The sequence below is a fragment of the Myotis daubentonii genome, chromosome 20 (assembly GCF_963259705.1).
Source record: "Myotis daubentonii chromosome 20, mMyoDau2.1, whole genome shotgun sequence".
In the NCBI taxonomy this organism is placed as follows: domain Eukaryota; kingdom Metazoa; phylum Chordata; class Mammalia; order Chiroptera; family Vespertilionidae; genus Myotis; species Myotis daubentonii.
This window is the reverse complement of record NC_081859.1, coordinates 7,761,868-7,777,654: the sequence shown is the minus strand read 5'-3', so window position 1 is coordinate 7,777,654 and position 15,787 is coordinate 7,761,868. Positions and strand designations below refer to the sequence as shown.

The 15,787-nt window shown below is 48.8% G+C and overlaps 1 protein-coding gene across 1 annotated transcript in view; it reads right to left on the bottom strand.

Annotated features, from left to right (window-relative positions):
• Window positions 1–147: 147 nt before the first annotated feature.
• The window catches only part of RAB3GAP2 (RAB3 GTPase activating non-catalytic protein subunit 2), a 58,126-nt gene continuing 42,486 nt past the window's right edge, over window positions 148–15,787 (bottom strand). Inside the window, exons 24-35 of the mRNA XM_059677784.1 lie at window positions 15,353–15,581; window positions 13,175–13,348; window positions 12,977–13,083; window positions 10,092–10,158; window positions 8,695–8,765; window positions 6,987–7,022; window positions 5,827–5,901; window positions 5,319–5,537; window positions 4,470–4,559; window positions 4,023–4,244; window positions 3,281–3,439; window positions 148–3,121 (exon numbers count right to left, since the gene is read on the bottom strand). Coding sequence (XP_059533767.1) covers window positions 2,966–3,121; window positions 3,281–3,439; window positions 4,023–4,244; window positions 4,470–4,559; window positions 5,319–5,537; window positions 5,827–5,901; window positions 6,987–7,022; window positions 8,695–8,765; window positions 10,092–10,158; window positions 12,977–13,083; window positions 13,175–13,348; window positions 15,353–15,581 — 1,605 coding nt within the window. The 3' untranslated portion in view covers window positions 148–2,965. The remainder of the gene's footprint in view (window positions 3,122–3,280; window positions 3,440–4,022; window positions 4,245–4,469; window positions 4,560–5,318; window positions 5,538–5,826; window positions 5,902–6,986; window positions 7,023–8,694; window positions 8,766–10,091; window positions 10,159–12,976; window positions 13,084–13,174; window positions 13,349–15,352; window positions 15,582–15,787) is intronic.

The window sequence follows — 15,787 nt, the reverse complement described above, 5'->3', positions numbered from 1 at the left end:
CGTTCCGCCTCGCCAGCGCACGCCCACCTCTTAGCGGAGCTGGTTTGTGGGGCTGGATTGGGGCGGAAACATCAGTGACTCTGTTCTTCTCACAGACGAGGGACAACCCTAACGGTACGTGCTTACGTTTGTGAATGTTGAGGAAACAACATGAAAGCTGGAAGTTTATTTCACTATTATACATAAATTCACAACAATGAGCAGACAGGAAACAGCGGTATATACAGAACGGCATGTACAGACTAGTACTTACAGCACATGACGCTAGGCCACAGAGGGCTCCACACACCACTCGGCGCTGGTTACACTCTCCAGGATGGCTGACTACTCAGCCAAATCCAACTCTTGTAAGTCCAACAGATCCACTCCCGTCAGGCTGAGGGCTTTCCCTGCTGCTGTCAGTACTTTAGAAACATTTCTCTTAATTACAGGAATCACAGCCACTTCTAACTGGATGTCTGTCATACTCCTATAAGCTTAGTATTACTACATCTGAGATTTTTGTGGTTTTAAATTGCAATTAATCGTGTATTTTTTTTATAAAAAGAAAGCTAGTTAAACGCCATGGTGTTAATTTTGACCTAAGATGAATTTTTATAATGAAGGTAAAATGGAGAAGAGCCTGTTGTTTCTGTTTTTTCTTTGCAAAGGAAGACAGCGTTTAGAAGCCTGATGTTTGTTCCTCTTTATCTACATTTATCCCGGCTCTTGGGAGTCTACGTCTAAACACGCCTGTGATGTAGATGCTGTGATCACGTGAATGCTTGTTCTTTCAGCATGACAGCGGGACTGAACACGGGCCACCACGCCTGTTTAATGCCGTGGGGGCGGGGGGAGGCGTGTATCTAGGAAAACTGCTGGTTATTGGCTTCCATCAGTAACTGCGGTAAGTGCAGTAAGCCCTTTGTTTCAGAACCAGCCACTCGACGTCAAACCTCACTCCGTGACTGTGGCTCTTCCTTGTTGCAGACCGTGTGCAGGCAGACCTCGGCGACCGGGGGTTCAGTCCAGGCCACTGCAGTTAAGCAGTTCGTGACCGATCTGCTGATGGTCTTGCCGTCAGTCTGTACACACTCAGTGTCTGTGAAGTGCAGGAGAGCAGGCCTGCCTGCACAGAGCTCTGTCTTCCTTCTATCAGGTTTCTTTTAAAAGCCCTTGATGAAATAGTAACCTGTGTAACTGTTTCTTAACCATACAACTCAGCACTCAACGTTAAAATTCTGGGTACGAATCTTAGGTTACACATCTAACTAGAGACTCGATTTGTTATGGTTCTACGTGATTGTGTGTCCTTCCAGAATAAGCTCAAGCGCTTTTATTAGCTTAAATGCTGATCAGGTTCGTCTTCCCCCCAAAGTGATATGGAATCTTTAAAAATGCCTATAATTCCAAGACGTTTAACCAGCTTCCAAAGTGTCACTCCTTTCAGAATATGTAGAAAGATCACAGGAAGAGCCAGTCTTAGACTGATCGTAACAAGTGACTGACGCTGCCTACGCTCACCAGAAACCATCTGAGTGCGTCTGGATGGGGCAGCGGAGACCCAAGCAGAGGCTGGACTAGCTTCAGGCGCCTCCTTGGCCCAACAGCCTGCACAGCTCTTTTCCGAGGTTTTCAATGGAGCGGGAGTTGCTAAGTTTTAAACAGGGGCGTTCCTATTTGGATGTGATCTGTAGTTCAAGAGCATTTACACTGGGATGCCCTCACCTCAGACGGTTTCTTTATGCCCCTGAAGCACGTACTTCTCAGCCCTGTGCAGTTGCTCGAGTGGCTTCTTCCAGGGAAGAGAAGCACTGACCTCTGTCCTCTATCACACTGAGCTACACGAAGAACGACAGCTACCACTGACCGCACGGTATGGCTACTTTCCAGACACACCAGTGTAAATGTTGGTATCTGAAGGCTCAAAGCACTTTTTAGAGTTGGGTTAATTGGGTTTTACTCAGATTACTCAGCACTTGGACTGCGAGGCACTGAGGGTACAAGGTCAGTTGTGTTTTATCCTCTCAACCAGCTCTGAGGTAGGTTTGCTAAAGCTGTAATGTCACGACGCATTTTCTTACTGTTCCCCAGAACAGAGAACATTACCAGCAGCAGACATTTCTAAACATTTGTAAGAAAAATAAAGTTAGACTTACATTTTTAGCATCTTTGCCCCCTTTTTTAAAACATAAGTTTTACAAGATTATACATTTTTACAATGACCTGATGTGGATACGCTTTTGAATCTTGGCAAAAAGCAAGCCTTACCTTGTGTCATCATTAATTTTGGTGTGTGGCTCACATCTCAGATTCTCAGTTTTGGCAAGTACAGGCAGGTCCTTTCGTACCAGAACAGGGGTTCTAGCTAATGTCCCTTCTGATGGATACGATGACCTTGACCGTGTTACTCTATTGCAAGGTCGCTGTCCTCTGGGAAAGGAACCTGTCAGCTTCCAGGACTTGGGGTGGCAGTCCTGTGAGAGGTTAAGCGCGTAACAAAAGCATCTTCCTAACGGTTGTGAAAGGACAGTGAGTGGGGCGTTTCTCTGATTTTACTGATGGGACTGTATTTACATGACCATTGGAATTTACTTAGGACAATAACATCTGCATATGAAATATAGAATCCTATAATAAGAACATAATCTGTAAACTATAACCAATTTTAAATAGCAAAATTTAACAATAAAGCTACTTAAGTGCTTGAATTAGATATAAACAGGAAAACATCTGTATGAGTAGTTAAGAGTATCATTGATATTTGTTCATATTTTGCCGTAATTGATACTTGTTTATATTTTACCTTTGGTATTAACCAAAGGAGTGGAACTGAGCCAGGACTGTACTTTTTAAAAGTAAAATACGTATTTTTAAATTCATTTTACAAAAGGAAAAAAAAAAGACAGAGTCCCTCCATCAAATCCCAGCTCTGACTATAAAGTCACCATGCACTACTTCACGTGCTAGTCACACACGTGGCGGGTCATAGAGAAGGAACGGCTATGGTTTCCACAGCTTCGATGAGGTGTAAGGCTAGACTGTACTGCCCGTGGTTCTCTGGTAAAAGCTCAATGACTTTATTCACTAGTTTAGCTGTCGTTGCAATTGGCACTTCTGTGTTTTGAAGATCCTGGGGGTCCTACAAATAGGACACAAAAATCATCTATCAGTTATACACACCTGAATAAAAATGCTTTTCTTCAGAGCGAAGTAAACTAATAATTAAGATTTTCTCCTGAGCTGGTATCTAAGGAGGCAGGCGGTGACCTCCCGGTGGTCTCCGTCCGCGTGTACTCACCATCGCTTTCAGCCAGGTGCAGAGAGTGGGTGACAGGCGGGCCAGCAGCTCCCTGCCTTCCCTCGCCTGGGTGTGGAGGAGCGCGTGCGCCAGCCTCTGCCCCGTCACCACCAGCAGCTGAGAGGCCAGGACCTCTTTGTCTTGAACCTGCAGGATGGCCTGCGGAGGGGAAAACGGACAACCAGGGTGAGAGCTGGTTCTGATCTGTGGCCGTGTGTACAGGTGACCCTTGAACAACATGGGAAATAACATCCTCTACTCTGGCTTACTGTACGGAAGAGCTTAATGTGTAAGACATACGACACACAGGATGTGTTCATCAAAGAGCCAGTCAACACCAGGCTATTGGCAGCTAAGTTTGGGGGAGTCAGAAGTTAGACACAGATTTTCCACTGTGTGGGGCCAGCTCCTCAACCCCCATGTTCAAGCAACGTATCATCCAAATCAAACGGCATTTACAACCCACATTTCTGTTTTCCAATTTGGAACGACTGCAACTTGTGAATCATTTTCAAGCTTCTGCCTGTTTTCCTGACGGCTAGGCCTGTGCAGAGAGCAGGCCTGCACACTGGACTTTACTCAGCATTAAGCAGGGAATTCAATATTTTTATATTCTGGGCTGTTTTGTGCCTAGAAGCTCTAACAGAAGGATAAGCAAAAAGCTTTATGGAGACTTGACTGGTTCTTGACTCCAACCATCCCCTTTCTCACTTGAGCCCAGTGAGCACCCCGAGAGGCTCACCTCCTCCCCGAGGTGGTCCACTCCGTAGTTGTAGAGCTCCCCCACGTAATGCCTCCTCACCACGTCTTCGTTAACCTGAAGGTGATGGGCCAAGTCCACGGCCAGCACTGGCCACTCCAGGTCTTGCCCAGGAGGAGCGGCTGGAGCCGTGTCTGAGCCCTCCTTCTCCCTGGCGCCCGCGTGCTGAGCCTGGACAGCGGCACTGACAACCTTCAGCAAGAACTTGAAGGGAGACAGACACAGTGGCCTCCGTTAGTATGTTTCCGTAAACATACCCGTGAGAGTGGCTTTCCCATGGAAGTTGTGTACTTGTCAAGAAGCGACACAGGTAAAGGTAAACGAGCTCTCCACAGGCTGCGGAGATGGTCAGCCTTCACAGGCCAGCTGGGGTTTTGCTTTACTACCTTTTCCCCAAGAAACAGAAACAAAGCCCAGCAACTAACTTACCTGTTGTCGCATAGAAATCAAATTTGGATCCATTTCTCCGCTGGGTAGTAACTGAATTGAAGTTAGGTCTTTGAAAAATGCATTTTTCCCCTGAAGAGAAAGAAGAGACCAAGAAAACATGAGTACGGATTAAAAAGCATTTAAGACTATCTTGTGGTTGATGTTTTTCCTCCTCCAAGAACATTTATCTGGTAGGCGGTGCCCAGGGACCCCTCCTCCTGGCAGTCACTCGTGGCTGGTGACTTGCTGCTAGCAAGCAACTGGGCAGCCATGACAGCGGGTCACTTTCCAAGTTAGGTTACAAAAGGGCTGTGGCCTCAGCCTGGGTGCTCCTGTTCCTCGCCTGCTCTGAGGCAAGCGAGCTGCCTGTGGGAGGAACTGAATCCTGCCTACATGAGAGCGTGGACCCCTCCCCCGCGCCGCCCCCCCCCCCCCCCCCCCACACACACAGCCCCAACCATCTGAGCCAGAAACACACCCAGATAGGAGAAACCAGATTCTCGGCTCACAAAAACGGTAATCACCTCTGGTCTCCAGCCACTGGGTTCTGGGATAATCTGTTATGCAGTAATAGGTAACTAATACTCAGTATGTACTCTGAATCCTTTTAAAAACACCTTGCTCGAGAGCAGATGTGTATCTGAAGAGCCAAACCAGAATCCAGGGTTCATGTTCCTCGGAAGGAAACGTAACAGAGCAGAGTGGCCGCTGAACCGGAAGCCATGGGCTCTCATCCCAGGCCCACCCCTTCTGCCCCGGGAGTGTGATGGGAGGAGAGGACCCAGCGTGATGGCCCCGCCCACACCTGCGACCCCAGCTCCCAGGCGGCTCTGGTCCTGAGGCACTTGCCTTGCTGTCGAAAAGCGACAGTGGCTTCACGGCCCTCAGAGAAAACCGCATGACCGCGTACAGGATGGAGCACAGGACGGAGTGGTGCTCCACCAGCGGGTAGTGGATGGGCTTCTGCTCCAGGGCCAGTTCCACGATGGAGATGGGCCCTTCAACCGCGAGCCACGCATCCTCCGTCTCCAGGTTGGGCGCCTGCATCTCATCCCTGCCAACATCCGCCTGCGTGTTTGAGAATGGAGAACCGTATTCAGAGCTGGTGAGGGCAGAGCTGGCACCGATCTCATTTAAAGAGCCCACCAGAGCAAAGTGCAAACCTCTAGTTCTCCCCACCCCCAAATTCTAATTTTAAACCCCCCAAATCCAATTCTAATAAATACCACTATATTTAGGCTTAAGTCAAAACTTTGAAATGAATAAATAGAAGTATTTCTGTAGTGCTTTTGTTGGTCCAGTGAGTTTCAAACTAATTAACAGCTCAGACAGTTTAGAGCAAAAATACGCCTTTTACCTCCAATAAAGTCTGCAGGAGATCCAAGCAGGAGCCGAGGAACGAGGTCATCGCCGTGTCGCTCATCCCTACGTCCTGGTTTCAACAAGGAACAGACTTAGTTCCTGCAGCAAAGCTGCTCCAGCTGCTCTCAGAGAAACAACACGACTTTCCACCCTGAACGGACGGCACCAGCACATTTCAGTCGCTTTAAGAAAGTGGCACCACGGTTCCTTTTTAGCAGCTGGTGTCCCGGGTGCACGGTTCAGACACCGTGTCATCCGCCACCATGGACGGGCACTGGTGCTCACTGTCCCAGAGTCACGGGGGGCAGCCATTCGACAGCCACTTCGTATGGTCCCACCTGACAGTTCCGAGGAAGCAGCCTGGCCTGGCCTCAGAGCGCCTTTTAGGGACTGAACGGAACCCTCTGAACAAAACTCGAACCCTCAAGCCTGTGAACTAAATACCCCACGATGCTGTGTGCAATGATCGTTCCTGCTGACGCCCTTGACGGGCCTGGCCGAGGGGCCCCTGCAGTCACACGCTGTTTATTAAACCAGCAACCAGCACATCCCTCATCCCTACGATGTTCAGAGAGAGTGTGTATGTGTGACATGAACTACAGTCACAGGGACGTTCGAGCGCGTACCAGAATCCTCAGCCATGGCGATTTTGGGGGGCCGAGGGTCTGTAATAGCTGAGTTTGTCCCAATATTTCTTATATGTGCAATAATGTCCCAAAGTCTGAGTAAAAGCCAGTGCCCGCGGGCAGGAGTGTTGATCTAACTCTCCCTGTACAAGTTCTTATTACATAAAGGTAGGCCAAACTGCTACTCCCGGGTCTATTTCAATTTGAAGTTCGATGTTCTGTGATCAAGTTCTCACTTGAACGACAGCAAAAACATGCAGCAGCAGCAACTTGTTACCCTCCTGTCCACAGGGCAAAGTTGCAGGCGTCTCGTGAGAGCCTGGCTGGCCCAGCTATCTGAGAATCGCGCAGGCAAATCAGGACCGGCCAGAGCTCGAGAGCAGTTCCCTCACACGGTCCCACCTTCCAATTTCCTTTTCTCCCGACATGCCATCAGCTGGTGAAAGGCAGCGCTCACCCCTGCGTTAGGGGGCTCTAGTTCAAGTGTGGGGTCAGCAACTACACATCCAGCTCAGGGCGATTCACTTACCCTCCGGCATAGCCTCTCCTTGGGTGACTTTCCAACCTAAGACAAAGGACGGGAATGCTGTATTTATTTAGTAACTTAAACAAAAAGGCATCACACACACACACATAAGGCATCACTCTGGTATGGGAAATAAAAGTAACCAAATTCTAAAAATACAGATACACCTATAAATAAGTGTGGCCACCATAACACAATGCAATTAACTGTGTGGTGGAATTTGGTAAAAGTACATTAAGAAAAAAATAACACTCTGGGCTCACAAATAATACTTTTAAAAAATATAGATTTTTGAACTACTAAATAAGGAAGACTCTAAAAAATCTGGTTCTTACTTTGCATAATTAAGTAACTAGGTTTCCTTGAAACTCAGAACCAAACTCCATGCTACAAACAAGGAGCAGCTAAGAATTCTGCTGGCTGATGAAGGCACAATGACTTTCACTGGTCAGAAAGGAGGGACGAACTAAAGCAGACAGACGCCCCACTTCTAGCTCGGAAAGCCAGCTGACTTCCGGGACACAGTGGATAATAGGCCTGCTGTTCACTGCACTGCACAGGGTGGTGAGTGGCAGGTAACGTTACGTGACAGCACAACTCACAGGAGGGAGTGACGGTGGAAGACGGGACTCCAGTACAAAGGACTCCGCCTCATTAGCTCCTGCTGAGATGACAGCAGTGGCCTTCCAACAAGCAGGCTCAGCCCACCCAACTCCATTGTGTCTCACCCTGTCGCCAGAATCAGTTTCCAAAATGCAAATCCGAACACATCATTCCTCTGCTTCAAGTTGCCCCAGTGTCTTCGAGAAAAATGAAAAGCTGCCCCTCACTGAGCACTCACCCCACAGCCAGGCCGGAGGGTAAGCGGCCAACATATTTCACTAGAAAATCCCAAACCCACACCAGGCTGCAGCTCGGCCTCCAGCAGCTGCAGATCAAGCTCCAGTCCTAACCACCAGTCTTCCTGAAGCTCACAGACCGGCCCCAGCCGCTGTGCCTGAGGCCGGGAGGCTCCTGCTAGCGCCGACAGCTTCCGCTCCCCCAGCCCAGCGACATGCTGGCACATTAAGTTCATCCCCAAATCTAGTGCTGGCTGCACATACTGCAATTACATAACTGAGTTCAACCGATGAAAGGTGAATGATGAAACAAGGCAGCTGTACCTCTGAATATTACGTTGACTGCTTTAAAAAGATTTATGGAGAGTAGCTGACGCCTAGGTCTACTGGAATAGACACAGGAAGCAGCTATAAAGATTGGGGCTCAATTATAAAACTCTAAAGACTCTGCACTCAGACTGCACCTTTGAGAAACAGGTCCTAGAACTCACGGGCAATGCATTATGGGTGAGGTTATGCAGGAAAACCGAAGAACTACAATCGACCCAGTTCTAAGAAGATACCTGGGCTCCGCACCCAAAGCTGAGTGAGTGAGGCACCTGCAGGCTTTAACCTAAAACAGAGGGCCAGTCCCTGCCTGCCCCGACCGCCAGTCCTGGCCTACGGGGTCCAGAGCCTTCACCGGGACTTTCCAGGACGTGGGCTCCTGCTCGAGTCATGGGATGCCAGCAATGGGGCCACGTCTCACTGAGCAGGAGTGAAATGTGGTGTCAAATAAAACACAGTCTAGCGAGGCCAATGGAATAATCTTTCTAATATCCACTCACTCGGGACCAATAAACAAGCAACCAGGACGTGAAATTTAGGGTTACCTTATCCAGCAAGTAGGTGGCAGCAGAAAACCTTTTCACCAAGAACGTGTTCCACATCATCAGGGCGATGCCTGCAGCAAGCGGAGAAATGCAGTGAGCGGAGACTAGGGTTTCCTCTCCATCACACGGGACGCACTCGGCTTCCTGACGCTTATACCACTACACGGGCTGTTTACTGAGATTTCAGCTTTTATGCCTCAGGCAATACGTATAAAGTTAATAAAAACCTTCACTTAATAAAAATCAGAACGGGACTGCGGAAGAGGACATCCAAATGGCCAGTAACCATAAGAAAAGACTCAAATCTTTAGTTATAAGAGAAAGATAAACTAAAACAGTGATGGCGAACCTATGACACGCGTGTCAGAGGTGACATGCGAACTCATTTTTTTGGTTGATTTTTCTTTGTTAAATGGCATTTAAATATATAAAATACTACCATATGACCCAGCAATTCCACTGCAGGAATGAATACAGCTTCATTCATACAGCCAAACACTGGAAACAAACCAAATGTCCATGAGCTGATTGCTCTCATATATAATCACCAAATAAAGTGATAGGTAAAAAATAGTAAGAACCAAAATACAGAAAATATAATTAAAAAGCACACCCAGGCTTTATGCTTGCATATTTAATAAACTATGGCGGTTAAATTAAAATTTCTGAAACAGTTGTCAGAAACCGTCAGCGTAGCATGACATCACGTGCAGTTACACCCACACAGCCATTCCTGGTGGAGCAGCGAGGCCCTGCCAGGCTGTGAGGAAACCGGGGGCCGCGGTGCACACGGGGTCCGAGCCCTACCCTGAAGAAACACTGCCTGACGTCCGCAGGTAACAGTTTTATCAGGGAGGACACACGACTCTGGGGACCATATTCCCTGAGGAGTCACTTTAAATCTTATTTTCTTTTCCTGGAAGAAGGTCTGATCTCAAACGGTGAGTAATGAGCTAATTTCCAAGCTCCCCTCATGTCACATGAGGCCTTGTGGAATTCCTGCCGTTTGACTGCACGCCTCTGACAGGGAGGTGGTCGCGGAGGAGAAAGCAGCAGCTTCGCTAGAACTGACCCCATGGACCGTCAGTGACACTTCCTCCTACCACCCACACCTCGTCTCGAAACCTCGGTGACCCACGAGCCCAAGGCTCAGCTCCTCAGCTCTGCTGGGAACTCACCTAAGTGGAACCAGCAACCTGTTTACAATTTCTCTACAGCTGCCAGCCCCTCCCTTTTCTGGACAGTATTTCTCTAAGCAGTTAAGAAAGCCAGTATTTTGTATAAAACAATACACACTAATGTTTAGGTGGTCAGACCACCAAGTAGAAACATAATAGGATGTGAATGTAAAGATTCCTGTCCTCGAATCAGTGATGTTCTCACGCCTGTTTACTCACCGTTCTGAACGTGTGCGTTAAGGATGTGCTTCAAGTGTTCTATTGACCTCACAAAAAAACGTGCTTCCTTACATGAAGGGAGAAAAAAAGAGCAAAAAGAATATCATTTAGTAAGTGTTTCAAATACAAATGGAGACTTCTCACATAAGCTTCTCCATAAAGCTACATAAGAATGCTGCAGTAAGAACATGGAAGTATTAGGTAAGAAATAATTTTTCCTGAGATAATGTCATGCTCTCTTAAGCCCACATCACCTATATAATGATTGATTCCTAGACACCCCCAGGTCATAGATGCTGACATCTGGGTTCAAGATTTACTGTGATCTGTACATCATAGCAGCATTCTCCAAGAAATACTTGCATTCCACACAGATATGAAAACAGTGCATTTCCTACTTTGCAGTATCATTCATTCATTATTCAACAAATATTTGTTGAGCAACTACTATGCACCAGGTTGTGTGAGGCACCAGGACCACTGTAGTGAACAAAACAGACCCCAATCCTTGTCCTCACTGAGGTGACACTCTAGTGAGGGGGCCAGATAAAATATGCAAATAAACTACACAGGATGTGAGTGATCAATGCCAAGGAGAAAACAGAACGCAGCGAAGGGAAACAGGAAACTAGAGGGGATGCTTGAACGTCCACTCTTTCTAATCAAGGTAGTTTAAGACTCAAATACAGTTTGTGAAATGTTCCCCAGAAATTTCCAGATGTTTGCTGAATAAGTTTGTGGCCTGCACAAAGACTAAACAAACACATCACCTTGGTAATTTCAAGTGTTCCAAGCCTAACAGAGCTGTGTGTGCAAAATGGACCTGGGATGGGGTTGCATGGGGCAGGGAGATAAATCTTTAACAGGAAAAAACCCACGCAAATCAGAAAAGCGGCCACTTATTTCAGATGTAGCAGCTCTAATGGACCAGGATAACACCAGTCAAAATGTCAGGCACCGTGCGAGCATCTTCTCTATAAACCGCTACGACCCCGAGGCAGCGGCTGCTAGACCCTCATTCGCTTTAAGGAGAAAACAGGACAAAGGCTTCAGAAACATTCCCAAAGCTGTTAACCAGTGGTGGTGGTGGTGGTGGTGGTGGTGGTGGTGGTGTGTGTGTGTTTGTGTGTGTGTGTGTATGAGGGCTTGAACTCAGCTCTGCCTGCCTGTGGCTTATAAGTGAATGCTTAAAACAGCGAGTCTCTGAAACATCACTTTCTTAGCCGGGCACCTGGAATTGATTCAGATTTTGGCAATTACAATGCCCGTTTTGCCCTAGCAGTCTTTTTCCACGTGGGAAAAGGACTCACTTCTGTAGCGAGCCTACATACGATTACCATTCAGACTGAGAGGGTGATTGGAGGGCACCAGAAGGTCCCCTGTCCCTGACCTCTTCCTGGTCAAAGTGTAACAGATCAGACCACGCCTTTGTGGGAAGCACTTACATTTTTTAAAAAATTATTATTAGTTAAGGTATTACAAATGTGTCCTCATCCCCCCCATTAACCCCCAACCTCCCCACCTCCCCCACCCCGCACACTCACGATCCCATCCCCTTGTTGTCCATGCCCATTGGTTTGGCTTATATACATGTATACAAGTACTTCGGTTGATCTCTTCCCCTTACCCCCGCCCTCCCCTACTTTCCTTCTGGGGACTGATAGCCTGATCGCTGTTTCTCAGTCTTTGGACCTGTCCCTTTTCATCAGTCTATGTTGTTCTGAAAGCACTTACATTTTAAAGGTCTTCCTTGAATATGTGAGTGATTACATACTGGAGACTCTTTTTGAGGAAGGAAGAATATCATCACTATATTAGCGTGATTTCGTTCATCAAGGAGCTTTTCACTCAGAAGTGCAACCCGACATGAGGACAGTAAAGGAAAGAGTTCTGGGGGGAGAGGGAGAAGGCAGCAGGGCACAGACAAGGGAGGCCTGGTGAGTGACTGTGCCTGAAAGGGGGCCGAACACCACGTCTTCACATCTTATCTATCCTGGCATCAGTCCTGAAGGATTGGCACCGTCGAGGAGAAACAGGCTGAGAGGCAGTGCCTCCAGGTGTGGGGCCCTTCTCCCCACACTTCCAGATGTGAATGCCTGGAGAGAGGTGGTCGCCAAGAGTGGCCGAGAATGATGCCCGCAGAGCTGAGGCCCCGAGGCCGGCCTGGCCTCGAGTCGCCCTGTGCACCATGAGGCCGATGCAGACGGGACGAGGGGATGCAGACGCCTCTGCCAGGTGGCCCTGGGCGCGCATCAGGCTCCTGACTCGCTTTTATCACGGTGACCACAGTATGAAGAATTTCAGTTAGGTAGGTGCTATCTCATGCAGGAATTCAAAAGGAAATTACAAATATACTTATTTCCCGGCTGGCGTCGCTCAGTGGTTGAGCCTGGACCCACGAACCAGGAGGTCAGTGGTTCGATTCCTGGTCAGGGCACATGCCCAGGTTGCGGGCTTGATCCCCAGTAAGGGCGAGCAGGAGGCAATCAATGATCCGCTCTCATCATGGATGTTTCTCTCTCTTTCTCCCTCTCCCTTCCTCTCTGAAGTCAATAAATACAAATACACACACATGTATTTACTTTTCACTTCTAACGGGGAAAAGGCAAAGCACACTGGTTTTAGATCCGAGGCCCTGAGGCTAAATCCCGACCCAGCATGTGCGCTTAGCAAGGAACGCAGCTTCTCTGGACCAAGCTCTAGCGCGAGGATAATGGCAATGCCTGCACGCCACGGTTTCCTGTGAGCGTGAGGACAATGCCCAGCTCCCAGGACAGAGACATCCGAGGGGAAATCCCGTGTGCCTGTAAGTTACGTAATTAAACTGCCCGAGTGTGCACAGGGTGAGCGCAGGAAGACGACCCCGGAGAGGGGCGGCGTCTCACCTCCGGGTCCTTGTTCCACTGCACCACGTACTCCCAGCAGCAGTGTGCGTGCAGCACGTCCAGCTCCAGGCTGCACGGGAACTGCTCGCGGGCCGCACGCAACAGGTCTGCAAGGCAGAGGCAGGGGCTGTGACTGCCGCCTCCACGGACACGGGCGGGCCTCCTCCGGGCGCCCAGCTCCCCGCATTTGTGTGTTACCTGGTATGGCTCCCAAGTTCACGTCCACCTCTGACACCTCAGATAAACCTCGGCTGATACCTTCCTTGGGTTCGTCTGGGTTTTCTGCATCTCTTTCTTCGTTAGCCAGTTTTAATACTTCGGGGCTCAAGTCCTGTTTAAATACCCACTTGGCCACACTGTCTGCGATGCCACCTGCCGTTTGGAGACAAGAAAATGGAAAGTTGCAGCATAGCGTCTGCGGAAGGGAGCCGTTGGCAGGGCCTGCATTTCCAACCACAAGTCTAAGTGCCAATGTTCAGCTTTCAGCCGGAAAGTGACCCAACCCCAGGGGAGTCACCGCAGTTCCTACCGACCACTCCACCTGTGAGGGTAGCTGGGCATTGGCTATCTAAGGGCACTTTTAGACTCACCTAAAATATTAGACAAATGTAAGTGCATATGCATACATGCCTGGATACTGCATACCTTCTACATTCACAAATTCAAAATATAGGGAGATGAAGGGATGAACACATCTTTGAAAAACACTTTCATTTAAATGTAAGAGAAAACACGGATTAGCACGATACTGGTCTAGGCTTCTTAGGGCAATATATTACTTTTAAGAGTCAACTAACTTGCCTATATGGAACATTTAGGGGCAGAATTTAGCTACAGTTAATCAACAACATGATGCTATATGCCACGTTGCAATTAATTTAGTCCAAAAACTTATAAATGCAAACTGAAAAACCTTCACTATGAAGAGTCCTGTTTATTACCCAAAACATATTACACATCTTCTGTAACTTACTGAAATGTCTTCTCTCAGTCTTTCCTCCTATTTTGATTCAAATGTACACCTTTCCACAGAAAGAATGCCTCACAGTAAAATTACAATGATCAGGGGAATGGGAGAGCAGTGTGCTGGGCGAGATGTAATTTCGTATGTTTGGCTTCCCAATCACTTGCAAATTTTCCTTCCGGAATCAAGGCCCTGATGATACTGCTTCAGTGAATATTAAAGTGGTGTTCCCACACTTGCCCCGGGTGGCAGCGTGGGGTGCTGTGAATTTATAATTAAAAACTTCACAAGTCTTATAAGGAATGAGAAAACGGGTTAACTAAATAAAAACCTATAAATACATGCGTATTATAAACCCAGAAATAGTCATCCCAGCATCACAAGCCTGACGGAGCTGCTGGGAAGAAAAGGGGACGATGAAGGTCATTCGAGATGTAAATGCTTATGGTCCTGAGACGGAAGCCTGGGACCGACTCCAGGAGGCAGGAAGCCATGTGTCGGAAAAGATGCACACGGTTCAGTGGAAATTAGCAGGAAGAAGAGAAGACATGCAGTTCTGGTCTCATGAGAGGCTTCTGGGAGGAGGTGGCACTTGAGCTAAGATGTAGAGCTCAGGGTCCAGGAGAAGAAGAATGAGAAAGGGGGAGGCGGGGAGAGGGAAGCGCGCAGGCTCAGAGACGGGGACCCCGGGCTTCACTGGCGCTGAAACCTAGCGACCAGCAGGAAGTGGGAAGGGGCTGGACTCAGTCAGCCATGCTGGAGAGCCAGCTGCCGAGGTCACTTTGTCCGGCAGCTTCTGAACTTCTTAGTGTCAGTCTTAGGCCCTAAACGCTTAACCCTATGGGCAGCCCCAAAGACTAGCTTATGGTTTATATGCCTCAATAGTTATGGCATTAGAAATTAAAATGCAGAAATTGTAAAAAATGTTATAATTCATTTTAAAATGAAAAAATAAACCCACTGCAGGTTAATGTTTTATGAAAACAACTAATTCCCAAAGCCCAACAGGATGTCCAGGGAGGAGGGGCACTACACGTTGCAAATCTCTCTCCCAGCTGGCTCGGTCTGGAGTCTCCGATGAGCTCTGCCTCCCGCCCACTGGGCTCGCTGTGCTGGGTGAACTGCTCGGGGAAGGAAGGGATGCACCAGGCACGCAGTTGGTAAAGGGGGACGCTGGAGGCCCCCAACCATTCTTTAAGAACGGCTGCTTATTTTGCAAGGCTGGAGGCTGGGGGTGGGGTTCCCTGAGCAAGGAATTGACAGGAGCAGACTCTGAGAAGTGTGTGGTGGGCTATTTATCCATTTTAAAATCTGAGCGGATTGCTCTTTCCTATTCTTTCGGTCATTTCCATAACAGACGCTCACACCACCACAACAGCTGCAGACACACATGCTCCCACAGACTCCGTTACCTCTCCCTCCTTCCAGGAGCTTCCTGACGGAGAGCCGGGGGAGCGGCTCGGCCGGCAGCGAGGGCGCCCTGGCGGGGCGCGTGTCCGCTCTGCTGTGCAGCAGGGTCTGCAGGAGGAGGCAGTCCTGCAGCTGTTTCAGCAGCAGCTTCCAGTGCTCGGTGTCCAGAGACAGGGCCTCCCAGGAGTCCGTGAGGGCCTCCGCGTCCGCACCCAAAACTGTTTGGGAAAACTGACAGACAACGCCCGGTGAGGACCTGGCGGGGATCCCCATCACCACGAACTTGAGTGAGCTCTGAACCTGCGGGCTGATGGACAGCCCGGGCACATGGCACAGACGTTACCACTCAGCTGGATGAAACGTGAGGGTCGGGAGTGGGCGGGAGGCTCGGGGGCGCGGGGGATGGAGTGTGGACATTTACAGAGGCCTGCGGCGCC